The following is a 17,752-nucleotide window of genomic DNA, read 5'->3' on the forward strand; positions in this document are numbered from 1 at the left end:
GGAAAAAGGCTGCAATGAAACAAAGAGTGAAAAATTTAAAGGGGTCTGAATACTTTCCGTACCCACTGTATATATTATTATGTTTTACATGATTGATTGATTTAAATTTGATTTCTAGACCACTAAAGCCATTGAACAGTTTGGAGCTGTCATCGAGGAGCTGCTGATCAGACATGGCAAGAAGATCATTGGTGAGTGTTTGTGCGTGTGTGTGTGTGTGTGTGGATGTGTATGTGTGTATGAAGCTTAGAAGGGAAAAAAAACTGTGGGTGTTACGAAGAAAATCCCCAACTGGTACAGGGTTGGCATTTTAGCTGTAGGTATTCACTTTAGACATTGGGAATGCTTCTTCTAGAAACAAAAACATATACAGTGACGAAAATAAGTATTTGAACACGCTGCTATTTTGCATGTTCTCCCACTTAGAAATCATGGAGGGGTCTGAAATTGTCATCGTAGGTGCATGTCCACTGTGAGAGACATATTCTAAAATAAAAAATCCAGAAATCACAATGTATGATTTTTTAACTATTTATCTGTATGATACAGCTGCAAATAAGTATTTGAAACCCTGTCTAGCAGCTAGAATTCTGACCCTCGAAGACCTGTTAGCCTTCCTTCAAAATTTCCACCTCCACTCCATTTATTATCGTAAATTAGATGTTTGAGGTCGTTAGCTGCATAACGACACCTGTCCACCCCATGCAATCAGTAAGAATCCAACCACTAACATGGCCAAGACCAAAGAACTGTCCAAAGACCCTAGAGACTAAATTGTACACCTCCATAAGGCTGGAAAGGGCTACGGGAAAATTGCCTAGCAGCTTGGTGAAAAAAGGTCCACTGTTGGAGCAATCATTAGAAAAGGGAAAAGTTAAACGTGACTGTCAATCTCCCTCAGACTGGGGCTCCATGCAAGATCTCACCTCATGGGGTCTCAATGATCCCAAGAAAGTTGAGAAATCAGCCCGGAACTACACTGGAGGAGCTGCTCAATGACCTGACAAGAGCTGGGACCACCGTTTCCAAGGTTACTGTTGGTAATACACTAAGACGTCATGGTTTGAAATCATGCATGGCACGGTGGGTTCCCCTGCTTAAACCAGCACATGTTAAGGTCCGACTTAAGTTTGCCAATGACTATTTGGATGATCCAGAGGAGTCATGGGAGAAAGTCATGTGGTCAGATGAGACTAAAATAGAACTTTTTGGTCGTAATTCCACTAACCGTGTTTGGAGGAAGAAGAATGATGAGTACCATCCCAAGAATACCATCCCTACTGTGAAGCATGGGGGTGGTAGCATCATGCTTTGGGGGTGTTTTTCTGCACATAGGACAGGGCGACTGCACTGTATTAAGGAGAGGATGAGCGGGGCCATGTATTGCGAGATGTTGGGGAACAACCTCCTTCCCTCAGTTAGAGCATTTAAGATGGGTTGAGGCTGGGTCTTCCAACATGACAATGACCCGAAGAACACAGCAAGGATAACCAAGGAGTGGCTCTGTAAGAAGCATATCGAGGTTCTGGCGTGGCCTAGCCAGTCTCCAGACCTAAACCCAATAGAGAATCTTTGGAGGGAGCTCAAACTCTGTGTTTCTCAGCGACAGCCCAGAAACCTGACTGATCTAGAGAAGATCTTTGTGGAGTGGGCCAATATCCCTTCTGCAGTGTGTGCAAACCTGGTGAGAAACTACAGGAAATGTGTGACCTCCGTAATTGCAAACAAAGGCTACTGTACCAAATATTAACATTGATTTTCTCAGGTGTTCAAATACTTATTTGCAGCTATATCATAGAAATAAATAGTTTAAAAAAATCATACATTGTGATTTCTGTTTTTTTTTTGTTTAGATTATGTCTCTCACAGGGGACCTACATTGACAATTTCAGACCCCTCCATGATTTCTAAGTGGGAGAACTTGCAAAATTGCAGGGTGTTTAAATACTTACTTAAATTCCTCACTGTACTTAAAGTTGACTTATTCTGTTGCAGATGAACAATTTGTCCTGAAGAGAGTTGCAGACACTGCCATCGACCTCTACGCCATGGTGGTGGTCCTGTCCAGGTACAAAAACATTCAAACGAGATCAAACCTCATCAGACGCTGTCTTTGTAGGAGTTTGTAGATGGAATAAGAGTAGACCAGAAAGAAGGCGAGTGGGAGTGTGAAGCAACAAAAGGAGTGAAAGATTGAAAGGGGGACAAAGAGTCTCTGTCTAATCTTATTCCATCTACAAACTCCTACGCAGCCTAAAGTGACATTTTTGTGTGTGTGGTTTTTTCCCCCCTCTCTGCAGGGCTTCACGCTCTCTGAGTCAGGGAAATGCCTCAGCTCAGCATGAGAAGATGCTGTGTGAGACCTGGTGTGTGGAGGTAAGATCTTGTCAAAGACAGAAATGTTTAATAATGAGGTATTGTATGTGTGTTATAATAAAAAACTGAGTATTGTATAGTGAATGTAAAACAAAATACATGCTATTGCATTTTACAAAGTCAACAAACAGCTTTACCGTATTCATGATTTTTATCCAGCTAGTCTTGATTAAAAAATATTTCCACACTTTTCAAATGGCTTGCTGCACGACTCACTAGTTCCCTGGATTTAACTGGGCAAGTAACTGTATGTTTTGCGCACAGAGAACTATATTTTGCACGTAAAATTACGTTTTGAAAAGGAATTAACACATCGCACAAATTAATTTAGTTTGACCAAACAAAACCTGTTCCGTGGTGAATAAATGTATTCGCATGTTTGCTATTTTCCATATTAACATGCAATAATAACCCCTCTTACCCCTCTTTACTCATGTGCGCTCTCGAAAACTCTCTCTGTGCGCCGAGGTAACTTATTCTGAACACCTAACCTGCTCAGGAGCAGGTTATGTTGGAGATTAGAGATCAATCGGTGTAAAAGCACCGCCTACTGACCAATGAATACTCTAAGAAGATCCGGTGGAGCTCAGTTTGCGGAGAGAGAGAGAGAGAGGTGCGCTCAGAAAAGTTAACACATTTAGAGACAGACAACACCGTAAACATTTCCTAATGGGTATTTTTATGAAAGATATAGATTTTAAGCTGAGGGAATTACAAAGGCTATAGGATATTTGTCGGCTTCTTGAGCCCTGCGTTTCCAATGCATACATCGGTTTGAATTATTTTGTTTTTATATTTTTTATTTGCTCTCAAAATTGCTTCCCACGGCAGGAGTTGCAACTGATTTAATAAGGTAAAGCAACAATAGTTTATTGAAAGCACAAGTTAATTATGGTCATCTCTTGTGCCTGACTGATGGGGAAGTGACATCAATAAGCTTTGTGATTTATGCATAACAGCGTCTGCTTTCCTGTTTCGGAAGCAGCGACTGTAGTGCGTTTTTCCTGTAAGATTGTGTCTGTGTACTTCATATTAATGTAGTGTTATAGTTTGTTCTTATGTAAAATAGGCGGCTCTAGTAGATGATTGCGATTGGTCACAATGTGGAAAACACTACCTCTCATGTGAACGCGCTGGATCGGGACCCACTATTTATAACTATAATTTATAATGTTACTTTTTATTGATCCAGTGCATGTTAATCTTTATTCGTAGTACAGGCCCTCTGCAGTGATTCCCCAGCAAGGGGTATTTCTGGTGTTGCAATTGGGTACTTGGAAAGATTATTGAGCAGCTTAACTAATCAAAATAATAATTGAAATAATGATTTATTTAAAACAACATATCAACCAAAACAGCTCAACACTGATGTTTACACATATATAGCGAAGTTATCAATGGTAGAAATAAATAGCTAAAAGGAGGCCTACTGACTAAACAGTTGAAATGATTAGCTAAAAGTAATGGATGACTGTTGAAACATTCAAGTAGTAAGCCTCGCTAGTAGAATTTCCAACCAAACCACAGTTCAACTGCATGAAAATCTAAGAATATTCACTTTAATAGGCTTGGTACCAGAAAGGTTGGAAAGCACAGATCTACAGTATTTTTTATTATTGACCTACCGGTATATTACAGACATGCTTAAATACTGTAGTTATCTTAGTTTATCATTACGCTGTTGTTTGAATTACAATAATAATTGTTTGCTCAAACAAAATCGTTTTGTGCAAGTGTTAATTCCTGTTCCAAATGTAATTTAATGTGGTTGCAAAATAATAATGGTAGTTCTGTGCTCAAAATATACAATTACTCGCCTCACTGCCCAACAAGTTCTTGATCAATTATTTTGAGATGTATTCAAATTGAGATGAAACCTTTAACAATCATTTAATGCTCCCTGCTTACCTCAGGCCCATGATAGGATAATGCAAGATATCAAGAGTCTGCGCTCCAGTCAATCCAGGCAGCTCTTCAAGAACTTGCGGGCCATCTCTTCAGCCGTGGTGGAGAACGGAGGAGTGGTTGCACCTCACCCTCTGGGTTTCTAAACGCACCACACTCTTGTATCTTCATGTCGGTTTTCTGTTCTTTTTTCTGCATCTCTAACCAGGTTCAGTGTCATCTTTGCCAAGTCCTCTCAGACTTTCTTATACAGATTTATTATAGCCATATTTGCTCCATCACACATCGCCACCCTAGTATTTGCTTTGTGTTAATAAGCTCATATAGTGAGTTGCATTAATTTGGGCCAAATAAATTACTGGTTTTACACAGAAATCACTTTGAAACTTATAGTTTTGTTGTACTGCTATCATAAATGCAATCAATTATAGTGTCTGTTTGAACCTGTTTTTCTGTCACTTATTTAATTGTGAGTTAAGCCCTCTGGAATTTGAGCTGGAGTTTTCATCTTTTATGAAATAAAGATCGCTTAAAATTGGTCAGGACAGATCGGTTAATAGGACAGAAAAATTACAATTTCCACAAATAATTCTACCTACTACCATATATCACCATCTGACAAATAAATATGTCAATGCAACTTTGAGATTGAGGCCAGTTAACAGTAGAAGGTTTAAACTTAATTGGTTTAAAGCTTGGACTTAATCAACCCAAACCAAGGTAAGTCTGATGAAAGTGTGTGTTCAGAAGTGAATGTAGGCTGTTGTAAAGCATTCTGCATGTGTGACGTGCAGGTCACTTTACCCCCAAACACGGACACACATACATACATACATACAGATACATCTCGCTTTATTAGATAGCTGTGTTTTACATAGTGTTCAAATGTATATAACAGTGTGGTGTTTATGTACTTGAATGCCTTTCTGCATGGTAAGCTTATCAGTGCTCATCACAGAAACATAATGTCAGAAGGAGCAATACCTTTGCCTTAGAAACCAGTCCACAGATGCTATTCGAAGTTCCTGTTCTGACTGGAGTCAGAGACCTTTATAAAAAAAAAAAAAGTGCAGGTTAACCTTACTGTTTAGTATGGGCTGTCACATTAGCGTCCAAAGATAAAGGTAGCAGGCATTATTAACTGTAATTAAATGTATAGCTAATTAACCGTCAGTCTGCATATCTGTACTTTTAAGAAATCATTTTTTGTACAGTAAAATGCACTTAGTGGTTTGTTAATCTGCTGTTTTCAAAGGAATCATTAAAGTTAAGTTTGGACTGCACATTCTCGCCTTGCTATAACTCGTACTGTGATGGACAATGCTGCTTTTCAGTCAGGAGTCAGTTTGATCACTTAATGCTCATTGTGTGGATTTAATATGATCCCATGCTTCTGTTATCTAAAACATAAAACCTTTGAGATTTTTGGTTTAACAACAACTTGGATTATTATTTGGATCAATAAATAAAGTATCCATTCATCTGTCTCATTCAACTGTCTTGGCATGTACTGTTGAGAGGGCTGAATTTCCCAATCGCTTTTTTTGTGCTGACGTTTTTTGTGTCCAATACCTTTTGTTTGGCCTTTTCCCAGATAGTTGAATTACAACTGTAACCTCTGTAAAGTCCAGATTCTTCCTCCATGTTCTATGAAAGGGACTTTAATAGGCCAAACGACACTGACTTTTTCCAGTTTCTTCTTGTACTCTTGTAACCTGTCAGCAAAAAATGAACTGAAAAAAAAACAAAGCATTTTTACTCCTCTCCCCACCAAGCTCACTTCCTGTTTCTGTTGTATTCATAACAACCTGCAACTTTGCTTTCACTTCTGCAGTCTAGGTTCTTCTAGGGCATTAACACTTTACAGGAATGTCTGTAAGTGCTTTGCCATCAGATAGCTGCTGGTGTGAAATAAAAACAGGAACCCCCTCCTGCTTACACACACACACACACACACACACACACACACACACACACACGCTAGACAGTGTTGCCGCTGTGGGTGCAAGAAAGAAAGAGATGAAGGCTGTGTAACGTGGTTAAAACGTTGAGAATTTCCCCGGCATGTGTCTCCATTTGACTAAAAACTGACAAGCTCAGCAGCAACTATGCAACAAGTCGACTAGACATATTCACTTTGCTTGTAAGCACTTTTCACTAATATAATTTCCTTTTCTAGCAGTGATAAGTAGCTATTCAGAGGCAGCAAAAAGCCGCTTTGTTTTGAAAAAGTTAGGATTTTTTAAGCTCATTCTAAATAAGAAGAGCTCAGAGTTATGTAAAACGTTTACATAACTCCTTCAAAAGGAAACGTTTTGCTTCATGTCTAATGCTCAGATTTAGCTAGGTAAGTTTCACTCAATTCACTCAATTAAACAGAGCTGCCAACTTTTCCCCAAACCTTGGAGTGAGATTTGGGGGGGCTGACCCATATTTTGCCACGTACAAAGCAATTTCTTTGGGTCTTTATCCTTCAGGGTTTAAATTGGGATTTGTTATATGTGGGGGATGGGGCTCTCCCTAGGGGGGTCTGGGGGTATACCCCCCCAGGAAATTATTTTGAAAAATAAACCATTAAATGGCACTTTCTGGAGAGTTTTTTTGCAAACAAATTTAGAAACCAAGTGTTACATGATATGTGCAAAACTGTAGGGTTAAGAGCCTTTGCATTGTTGTAGTATCAACAGGTTTTAGGGCATTTAGCATTTACATTATTCATTTCTAATAATATAAAAACTGACCCAGACAATGTGCCAAACATAATGAGCAACATGAAGAGACAGTAGCATATGTCAGCAACAGCTGAAAAGATTTGGGTCTGTGGTGAACAGGTCCAGGGGTCCCTGCCTGGTGTAGGGACCAGGGACCCAAAGTTAAATTAATGTTGAGGGATAAACTAAGACCACTGAAATTCTAAAGAAGGAGAACCACTGAGTTACATAAAATCTAATCCTTTAACCTTTGTGCCGAGGTTCAGTAATGTTTGGCCCTCATCCTCTGTGCCCCACTTACTGCATTTACTTTTTGGGGAAAATAAAGACTATTTGTTAATTTTATGAAACATTGAATGAATTATTTACAGTTACATTTAGAGATGCACCGAGGTTAGAAAATAGTATAGTATATATACTATAGTAAAATAGTATATATCCTATACTATACTATATACTATAGTATAGTATAGGATATATACTATAGTATAGTATATATAGTATAGTATTGCTCAGATGTGTTTCGCCAGATTTCTGTTCATGTTTACAACTTTGTGCACATTCTAAATATAACTCCTCCCATCTCTGTTGTCCGAGATTTGGAGAGTTGTAATATAGTCTGCTATGCATGTCTTTGCTCCGCTGATATGGTAGTATCTCACTCAGACCGTCTGACAGGCACAGAGGCCCATTTGGGTCTCTGGTCTCTAACATAGTTTAGAGGTGGCTGCACGCTGCTCAGTATCGGAGGTCTACACAGATGCAACGCGTCCCTGTCCACAGCAGAGCGGGTCCTATAATGAACTGAAGTTGCTACATTAGCCGCGCTGCTCACCTCTATCTTTACAGAGAGAGGACACGAAGCGACGGACGGTCTGTAATAGGCTACTCAGAGCTCATACCTGAAGTCGGGGAGCGCTCTTGAACCCCCTCACAGTCTCTGAAAGCACAACTAGTCGATCATAAGTGGCTGAACAGGTAGATCTATAGATAAACTCATCTTTCAGAAATTTGACCGACCGGGCTGACACTTCAGCGTGAGAAATCGGGGGTGTGGCGTGTGAGCGTGTGAAACCAGTCAAATGTCTTTGGTGTTTACTACATACATAAATCAAAAAATGTAAAGATGACATGGAATTATGTAACTTAAGTGCCAGTTGGCTAAGTGGGGGATTTATACTTTGAAAAGGCTAGCTGGTTCCCACTTGTCTATGCTAGCTGGTTCCTGCTTATTTAAGCTAAGCTAAGTAGAAGCTAGCTTAGTTTGGCTCTTATACCAGTCAAACATATCAGCGCCAGCGTCACCAAAGTTGAACCCACTGTTAATATATCGTCATGTAGAGGAGAGAAATGTGACATGAATTATCTATTTGTAATGAGGTCTGTGTACAAAAGTGATAGTTTTTTTTCTTCATTTGAACCACAAAACAAATTGACGATAAACAGCTTTTTTTCGTTGTCATTTCACACCAAAAACAAAGAAACGTTCAAAAAAGGAATGTAAATGACATATTTTCTGTAATAGCATATAAGTTTATAAATAACCCGACCCCCTTAGTCGTTTGGACAGCGATTGAATGAATAGGCCTACTTGTCAACTGGAATTCCCACGTGACGTCATTGCGTAGGCCTAATAAAGTTAACGTTACTACGAGGGAGGTTGGTATTCCGCTGTGCTGCCACCAACTATAAGTCCCTGTTTCGTCTTTGACATTCGATTGACACCTTCATAAATCTTGCGTTGGTCCTCAAACATAGCTTTATTAAAGTAAAATTATCCTAATGCATGATATCTATTTTCATAAACCCCAAGGACCCACTAAATGTTACCTCGCTCACGTAATACTGTGCGAATAGAAATGTATTGAACAGGCTAGTTAGGTAATAGTAATAGTAGTTTGTTAATAATAGAATAAAAAACGACATATGTGAAGGTCATCAGTCATCCATGTAAAGGTAGTTATCCAACAAAGGTTAAAATCAAGGGCAGTTCAAAACGATTACAAAAACAGACCAGTAGGTGTCGCACCATGTCTGTTGTGCACAAGCTGTCATATGGAGATAAAATATAAATTAAGCGTGATGATCTGTAATTTTGGAAAGCTAAACACGTTCCATTGTTTTTATTATAACTGTGCTTTCACAAATCCCGTTTCTTAGCCCTGCTGCTTAATGCGTTAGCCTACTCACCAAAATGAGCTCTTTCTCCTCATGTTTGATTGGCTGATTTACATGTGCGCTTTTATAAAGTGTGGACAGTTTTAGGAGTTGACTTAACACTCAAATTCCAAAACATGTTTCACATATAGGCCTACAGACCATTACGGTGGAAACCAAAATAAATATTAATTTAATTATATAATATAGCTAACTGTAGCTAACAACTCTGCACACACAATAAGTTCTTAGGTTACGCTACACATTGGGACTGAAACACAATTCTTAACAGTAACGATAACTCGTAGTGAATTATTGTCGCAATTCACAATTGTTTCCACCTGGCTAAGTCACAGAAAAGTGGTAATGCACAACGCAATTTGAATGCATCGTATTAATGATTTACTGTCATTGTCTCTCCGTATGTGTAGCCTAGGTGATATGGTATGGAATATAGTAGCCTAATATACCTCTGAAATTGCAAAACATAGGCTTGTAAAATGTTAACTTACTTGAGTTAGGCTCAAAATTAACCAAGCATTCTAATGTGTCTTTAATCAAACCTTTATATCCAAACTGATGTGAAGTTCTGAAATCAAAATCTGACACAGCAAATTAGCTATTGTTATTCTTTAATGACATTATTCATCTAGTGATATGATAACTTTCTGTGTATAACCAAGTACGCCCCTTGTGGACAAAATGTAACATATTACAACATGAGAAATATCGCATTCATGGTCTTAAACATTACAAGCCACTTCTAAAAATGCATTCAAAACAATTCAGTACAGTTGCAAGAAAATGAAAGTTGATATATGCCTTAATCGCCTCATAGTGATTGCTAAAATCAGAGCAATCTTTTTTTGTTGATCTGAAACAAAAATAGGCAATTTCCTTGTGTCTATTGTAATGTATTAGTGTGCAAAATAAATAGCATAGCCTACATTTTTAACAGAGATGACAGACAAAACTTTAAAAACTCATTTCATTGCTTGCAGTCATGGTAAAAGGTTTTGAGAACAACACAAGGATTGGTTTTCACAATGTTATCTCATTCCATGTTTGTAGATATTTTTTTCAGATGTTACTATGGTATACTGTAGTATAATCACAAGCATTTCATGTGTCAAATGCTTTGATTGACAATTACATTCAGTTTAAGCAAAGAGTCAATGTTTGCAGTGTTGCTCCTTCTTTTTCAAGACCTCTGCAGTTTGCCCTGGCATGCTGTCCGTTAACTTTTGAGCCACATCCTGACTCATTCACTTTGGCCTTATGGCAAGGTGCTCCATCATGCTGGAAAAGGCATTGTTTGTCTACAAACTGGTTTTGAATGGTTGGGAGATGTTGCTCTCTGAGGTTGTTAAGGTACCACTATTATCATGGCTGTGTTTTTAGACAAAATTGTGAGTGAGCCCACTCCCTTGGCTGAGAAGCGCCCACCCACAATGGTCTCAGAAGGCTTTACTGTTGGCATGACACAGGACTGATGGTAGCGCTCACCTTGTCTTCTCCGGACAAGCTTTTTCCGGATTACCCAATCGGAAAGGGGAATCCTCTGAGAAAAGGACTTTGCCCCAGTATTCAGCAGTCCAATCCCTGTACCTTTTTCAGAATAATCTGTCCCTGATGTTTTTCCTGAAGAGAAGTGGCTTCTTGGCTGCCTTTCTTGACACCAGGCCATCCTCCAAAAGTCTTTGCCTCACCGGCGTGCAGATTCACTCACACCTGCTGCCATTCCTGAGCAAGCTCTGCATTGGTGCCCCGATCCCGCAGCTGAATCAGCTTTAGGAAACGGTCCTGGCGCACGCTGGACTTTCTTAGATGCCCTGAAGCCTTCTTCACAACAACTGGACCTCTCTCCTTGAAGTTCTTGATGGTTGATAAATGGTTGATTTAGGGGCAATCTTACTAGCAGCAATATCTTTGCCTGTGAAGCCCTTTTTGTGCAAAGCAATGATGACAGCACGTGTTTCTTTGCAGGTAACCATGGTAAACAGAGGAAAAACAATGATTTCATGCACCACCCTCCTTTTAAAGCTTCCAGTCTGTTATTCTAACTCAACCAGCATGGCAGAGTGATCTCAAGCCTGGTCCTCATCGACACTCTCACCTCAAAATAATCACTGACATGATGTCAGCTGGTCCTGTAGTGGCAGGGCTAAAATGCAGTGGACTTGGTTTTTTAAGATTAAGTTCATTTTTATCGAAAGGAGTACATTTTTAAATAATTGCAATTCATCTGATCACTCTACATAACATTCTAGAGTGCACGCAAATTGCCATCATAAAAACCAAGGCCACAGACTTCTTAAAAATGAATGTGTCATTCTCAAAACTTTTGACCACGACTGTACACGAGACACAGGAATAGCTTAACTAACGTGTTACTTTCTGCGTCAGTTATCGTTATACTTTAAAAAAATATGTATCAGTCCCAGTGTGTTATATGTATGTGTATGTGTACGTGTTAGCTGAATGCGTAGAGCAGTGGACAGGGGTGTTTTTTATAGACTTTTGCCACTAGATCGAAACAAGCTTGATCCGAACTTTTTCACATCTTTTTATTAATTTTTTGTAGGTGGCTGTGATGTAATGCTTACTTAAACAAACATTTTTGCGGCAGTAGATCTGGGAAACGATTTGAAAATCGCCTGGAATATGTTTTTGATTGTGTGACGAATCAGGTGACAGAGGCAGACCAAAACGGAGCTGTGAGGTAAACTCAACACACGGAAACCAGTTGGTGTGGAAACCGGTAGGGGTGTAACACTGAGAGGCTTTTCAAGGGTGGCTAATAATCCACGCCCTGGTATTTGTTCTGTATAGCTAGTTGAATAACTGTTAATGTGTTCCCATTAACATAACGGACACCTACCATATGAATGCGACTATAGTCTAGTGTTACATGCTGTAGGCCTATATGTTATGCATCTTGCACACTACACACACTATTGTCTGTATTGGCAATAAAACTGATGATTATTGTATTAGTTTTGTAATTTTTTATAATGCATATTAAAGTTTTAAATCCCATCAAGTTTGCCTCTTAATTAATTCGTGCTAATAATACAATCGGTATCATGGTCGTTAAAGTTTTTTAAAGGTTCGGGAAATGTAAAAAAAGAACGTTCGGGTAACGTTCTCTAAAGGTTGCAACGTTATCTAAAGATTGCAATGTTAGGATAACGTTATAAAAAAGAAAGCAACGTGTGTGTCCTCCCCTCTCTTGATTTAAAGGGGGCTGGAAACATTCAACTAGGAAACACCATTCATCAGTGATCAGTAAATCCCAATCATTTAAATCCCAAATGGAGGTGCAGAACTGTTTGTGACTTTAGGGACAGAGAAGTTGGCTTGTGGCCTGAAGACTTGAGGCTTAATTCTCTGGACCGGCCGGGCGAATGCACATTAGGCAAACTGACCACTGATTCTGACGCCATGCTGTCTTTTGCTGAGCAGCTTCAATGCCAATCAGCAGGTGTGCTCCCCTGTCAAAAGGTCAAGTGCAACATGCTGGTGTCTTGTGCTGGTGTGACAATGATGCACATTCGTTGGTGAGGTAAACAACCTCATAGGGACACTTCCTTACTTCCCTTTAGGCCTGTGCTGAGCCCCCTTTCCATATATTCCCGTGATGGTCAGGATCCTGATGTGTACCTGCTTTTTCCCATCAGGCATTGTCTGTATCACCTGGACATGAGTCTAAATCATGTGAGGAACTCCTGACTGACATTGGCCCTGTTTCCTCCTGCTCTGGGACTTGCGGGACCTGTAGGGAGATGATCGTCTGTGCTGTAAGTGCTCGCTCTCTGAGGGCAAAAAGAGAATAAAAAGAAACAACACTTTTGGTCCAGCAATTACCTCATGTGCACTTTTTGGGGTGTTGTGGTAAAATGTCTAACACATACAGTGAATACAGTGGTTTCATTCTCACATCATGCAACAAATGTCCATTTTAATTAGTCATTTTAGTAGCAGGAGTGGTAATATCAAACAACATGCAAATCAACTAGTTTCACCTGTTTATTTGAATCAAGTGATCTTATCTAGTATCTATTATTCACCCATCTATATAAATACTGTATATACACACACTGTACGTAAATATATATTATCAAATTTTTCAATTAATACATATTTTTAAATGAAAGGACAGTCCAATTAAGTTACGTCAACGCTCTCCTGATGAGTTGCTTCAGGTGTATAAAAGTAATATTTGTATTTAGTGTCTCAGGTCTGATTAACTATTGTGGTACTATAACAAAAGGCAGTAGTGTATCAGTACTGAAGTGCCTGGACTAAAATGTACTAATGTTTTTTTAAAGTTAACATAAAGAACAATACTGTAGCAGAAAATACTACTGGGTTTCCTGTGTTGTCTAATGTTGTCCTCTGTTTAAGAACTGGTTTGCTATTTTTGGAAACATTGTTGCCTGCTTTGTTTGGTAACACTCCTTCAGATTTAGCTGTTTCCCCATTTCCAGACTTTATGCTAAGCTGACAATCAGTTGGAGTGTAACTGTCTTATTGTAGGGTAGAGTAGTATCCATATTGTCACCTAATGCTTTGGCAAGAAACTGAATGAATCTTGATCTGGTTTTGAAAGAAAATTAGTGCAATCAGCATAGCACCTATTCAAACAAGATATTATTTGGAAAGAGGACAGGATTATTTGTAGAGTGTCTCAAGATAACACTTGTTATGAATTGAATCTATAAATAAAATTGAATTGAAATTGAATTGAATAAAAGAGAGTACTATTTTTTATTGTGTGGAGGTGTGTGTTGGGTTGTGTAAAACATATATGCTGTTTTATCAAACAGTAATTACTAAATATAACAGGCATAAGAAATGACATATTGCTCTATAGATACTGGCCCCACATACGGTTTACTGCATATCGCTTGTAAGAAAAAAACATTTACACTCGTTTTTTTGGATGAGCTGGTTGTCATCTTTGAACTTTTTTCCACATAGTTTTATTTCATGTGACTTCATGTGACACTGTTTATTTTAGAAATGGAGATTTTTTGCCATAGGCAAATGTTCACATGGTTCTGTAAAAAAAGTATGTGTTCTGAAATTCAATGCACTATGATAGCACTTTCTGATATGGCTTTATTAATTATTAAAATATATTGTTATTTTATTTTTTAAGTTATAAGCCAGAATTAATTTAAGGTTGCCAAGTTGTGAAAATATTTTTAGCTTTAGTAATAAAGATGGAAAGTGATACCTCGTGACCATGTATGACTCACCAGCATGAAGGATTTTGCACAGCTCGCAACCGAAAAGTTATTGCTCATAATGGTACCCGGGTGGATAACTAATTCTAATGGATTCATCTTTGGGACATACCGTGCCATGTGTTGTGTGTGTGGCCAGTTGGCGTGCACAGTCCAGCCGAGGACACTCTTCAAGTGTCGGGAACAGCAGGGGAACCTGTGACTCAACTGCTCCAGAAGTTCCTCTTTACGCAAGCCGTAAACAACAGGCGCAACACATTGCGCTAAACTGAAGAAAGTAAAGATGACCACGGCTGCCAGCTCTTTAGTCTCTGGCTGAATGAGCTTCCGGTTGATCAACACCGTGAGGACGAAGTTTACAAAGTTAGGAAGGATGTAAACCGCCAGCTGAGTGCAGTGCAAGGCGATTGTCCTGCACCCGGTCCTGTTGCGCCGATTCAGCACCCCTAAACGTCGACCCTCAATCAGAATCCTCGCGTAGCTGTACAGTATGAGCAGCGCGCACAAAGCTATGAACAACACCTTCTGCAGCTGGCCTTTTCTCAACTGCTCCCGGCCACACATCCCGTTATAGCCGGTATCCTCCGGTTGGAGGAGGAGCAGACTGATGGGAATAATCAAAGCCACGAGCCATGTGAACGCACCCAGTAGCCAGGGCCAGCGACCAGCGGTGCAGGTGGAGGTGTAGCGCATCGGGTGGCACACTGCGCAGTAGCGGTCCAGAGCCATCACCGTGAGCGTTAGGAGGATGTTTGAGGCGCTGCTGATCAAAATGGTGATCATGGCCAGGCAAGCGGAGCGGACCGGCTGTGCGTCCAGGTGGATCTGGTAGTAGAAGACACTGCTCATCCCCAGGTGAACCAGGGCGGATACCAGCAGGTGGAAAATCAGCACAAAGCGGGCCTGATTCCGGAGCTGCTCCACGCGAGCTATGGTCCAATTGATGATGAGGTTGAAGAAGAGGAGCACCGAGAAGGATACGGTGGACACGTAAAAACGCACGCAAGTGTAGTCCCTCACCCGTGTTGTTGACCCCGTGCTGTTGTTTGCTGACATTATTTCTCGGCTTCGATTCGGTTGGATTAATTGGATAATTGTAACGATGATGATGATGATGATGATGATGATGATGATGATAGCAGTGGAGTTGATGGGGAAGAGAGTTTGTCCGCCGCATGGTCCTCACTCACTCACGGCTGTCTCACTGAAGACTGACTCAATAAGATCAACCGCAAAATCACTCTTTCACTCTCTCTCTCTCTTTCTCTCTGTCTCTTTTTCTCTCAGACACACTCTGTCTGTCTCTCTTTCTCTCTCTCTAACAAACACGCACGCACACACAATGCACACACGCATAAATTTACACACCCATGCTAAAGTTGATTAAAAAGAGGAATAAAAAAAATCTTTTGGAAATTTAAAAATGAATGAAAATCCAACCTTTAAGGAAACCAATTTTCTTTGTGAATGAATAATGTATTGTAAATAAATAAATGTTCTTCCTTAAAATACGGGGGCATAAGTATACACCTCCCTAGTGTTAAATTCCCATAGAGGCCGGCACTTTTCGTGGCCAGTTATTACACGGATCAGGATACTATGCATCCTGACAAAGTTCTCGTGGCCTTTGGAATTAAAATATCCCCCCAAATGTTTGTAATCTTCTGTTATATAATATTTTACTTTTACAGTTAATGTATCCCTTGCCTCACCTTTTCCATTTCACATTTGGGCTCCCTTCTTTTTTAAATAGTGTAGCCATACACTCTTGAAACTTACCAATAGGAGTAGACGTTTGATAGATGTTATATGTTGCTGCCACCTTCTGCTGAGAGCAGGAACAGCTGGCAAATCAGAGGTGCGGTTGATGCTCTCTGGGCTGCATGTCTTTCAATACAAATGATTGGGAATCAAGAGGAAATGCTCAGGTTGTAGCTATAATTAGTTGAGGCCTCAGGACTCCATCTATTACCGTTAAGAATTATAAAGGCATCACCTGTCGTGCTCCACCAGCTGCATAAAAACTAACTAGTAGAGGGAGACATCCATCAAGAAGAAGTGTCTGTGACACCCACACCCAGTCTGTCAAAGTCAAAGTAATCACCTGGGTAGGGTTTTCCATGGGTGTGCAGGGCCTCAAACAGAAGTCGGGCTAGGGTGTGGATTTTAATGATTGTAAGTCCAATTGCGATTATTCCTTTCGATTACGGTTCTTATCGATTCTCGATTCCGATTCTTTGAGGGATTGAGTTGAAATCTTATTTCACAAATAAGAGGAACGTTTTATTTTAGTCAGTGTTGAGTTGCAGTTGTACCAGGCTTTTTCAACATAAAATAAAGCCACACTAGAGTGTCGCTTACTGTGCTCCATGGCTGCAACACAACAAGCGCCTGGCTGCTACGGAAACCCAAACTTTTGCATGTTAAATTTGGAACCCATGATCATATTTTAAACCTCTAAACGATTCTCATAAAGAAAGAATTTCAAGTAAGAATTGGTTTTCAATGCCCAACCCTACTCAGGGCCCTCCCTGTCTGACGCGTAGGACCCCTGGGCCTCAACCTGTTTGGTAATGTATCCATATTCTAGAATAGAGCCATACTATTCAGTGCCTCACTTTCATAGCATGGACTCAATCATTCTCACCTGACTTCATTCAATCCCAAACATGATCCAAACTCACCTGACTTCACTCATGGCCTACTCTTTAAGTCCCACCTATTTCCTTGCTTCTGGCTGGAGGCAAGATGAGGCAGCATGTGAGGGCCCATGCCCTCACAATTCAGAAACAGAGCCTATAGTTGTGTGTGGAAAAAGTGAGTTTACTGCTATATATATGTATATATATATTTATATATATATTATTACAATTACAGAGGTCAAACGTTTCCTTTCCTGTTTTTCACCAGGTTTGCACACACTGCAGAAGGGATATTGGCCCACTCCTCCACACAGATCTTCTCTAGATAAGTCAGGTTTCTGGTCTGTTCCTGAGAAACACGGAGTTTGAGCTCCCTCTAAAGATTCTTTATTGGGTTTAGGTCTGGAGATTGGCTAGCTTCTTGGGCGGACGGTTCCCGTGCACGGGACGTAAACTCGCCGTTTTTCGGAAGTGCTGACTTCTTTCAGGAGTGTGTGTTTCCTACCTGTCTCCTCGTGTCTTTAATCACAGCGGTGAAAGATCGCCCAAAACCTTAGTTTCCTACATCAAAAACACCCTAGGGTATTAGAATAAGCCTTGTAATCCATAATTATCTGGTCCCCTCACAATTTTGTAGTTTCAGCCCAAGTTTTGACGTAGAGAAATCTAGAGAGTGCATCATTTCTTGGTTTCTATCGTGTGTATCTTT

At 40.0% G+C, this 17,752-nt stretch overlaps 2 protein-coding genes and 1 long non-coding RNA gene across 4 annotated transcripts in view; 1 reads left to right on the forward strand and 2 right to left on the reverse strand.

Annotated features, from left to right (window-relative positions):
- The window catches only part of acadvl (acyl-CoA dehydrogenase very long chain), a 15,403-nt gene extending 10,844 nt beyond the window's left edge, over positions 1–4,559 (forward strand). Inside the window, exons 18-21 of the mRNA XM_034856327.1 lie at positions 119–191; positions 1,996–2,068; positions 2,301–2,376; positions 4,290–4,559. Coding sequence (XP_034712218.1) covers positions 119–191; positions 1,996–2,068; positions 2,301–2,376; positions 4,290–4,427 — 360 coding nt within the window. The 3' untranslated portion in view covers positions 4,428–4,559. The remainder of the gene's footprint in view (positions 1–118; positions 192–1,995; positions 2,069–2,300; positions 2,377–4,289) is intronic.
- The window catches only part of LOC117934574, a 16,812-nt gene extending 11,114 nt beyond the window's left edge, over positions 1–5,698 (reverse strand). Inside the window, exon 1 of the long non-coding RNA XR_004654508.1 lies at positions 5,102–5,698. This is a non-coding gene — a long non-coding RNA (uncharacterized LOC117934574). The remainder of the gene's footprint in view (positions 1–5,101) is intronic.
- A 6,749-nt stretch (positions 5,699–12,447) lies between these two features.
- zgc:194312 (uncharacterized protein LOC794943 homolog) lies at positions 12,448–15,672 on the reverse strand. 2 transcript variants are annotated; one of them, XM_034856328.1, is made up of 2 exons: positions 14,414–15,672; positions 12,448–12,964 (listed from the first exon to the last, which is right to left on the reverse strand). In XM_034856328.1, exons 1-2 carry the CDS (start codon positions 15,455–15,457, stop codon positions 12,863–12,865), a joined length of 1,146 nt encoding a protein of 381 aa, XP_034712219.1. In that variant the 5' UTR covers positions 15,458–15,672; the 3' UTR covers positions 12,448–12,862. The 2 variants fall into 2 exon arrangements, with proteins under 2 accessions (XP_034712219.1, XP_034712220.1); XM_034856329.1 differs by having other exon boundaries at positions 14,514–15,660.
- Between the last annotated feature and the right edge of the window lie 2,080 nt (positions 15,673–17,752).

The sequence above is a fragment of the Etheostoma cragini genome, chromosome 19 (genome assembly GCF_013103735.1).
Source record: "Etheostoma cragini isolate CJK2018 chromosome 19, CSU_Ecrag_1.0, whole genome shotgun sequence".
In the NCBI taxonomy this organism is placed as follows: domain Eukaryota; kingdom Metazoa; phylum Chordata; class Actinopteri; order Perciformes; family Percidae; genus Etheostoma; species Etheostoma cragini.

Bases quoted from the DNA above. Each gene is read 5' to 3' on its own strand.
- zgc:194312 (XM_034856328.1), bottom strand. From the start codon at position 15,457: ATGTCAGCAAACAACAGCACGGGGTCAACAACACGGGTGAGGGACTAC. The intron at 12,965-14,413 runs GTGAGTCATACA...TTTTGCCCTCAG, and splicing joins GTGCAAAATCCTTCATGCTG to AGAGCGAGCACTTACAGCAC.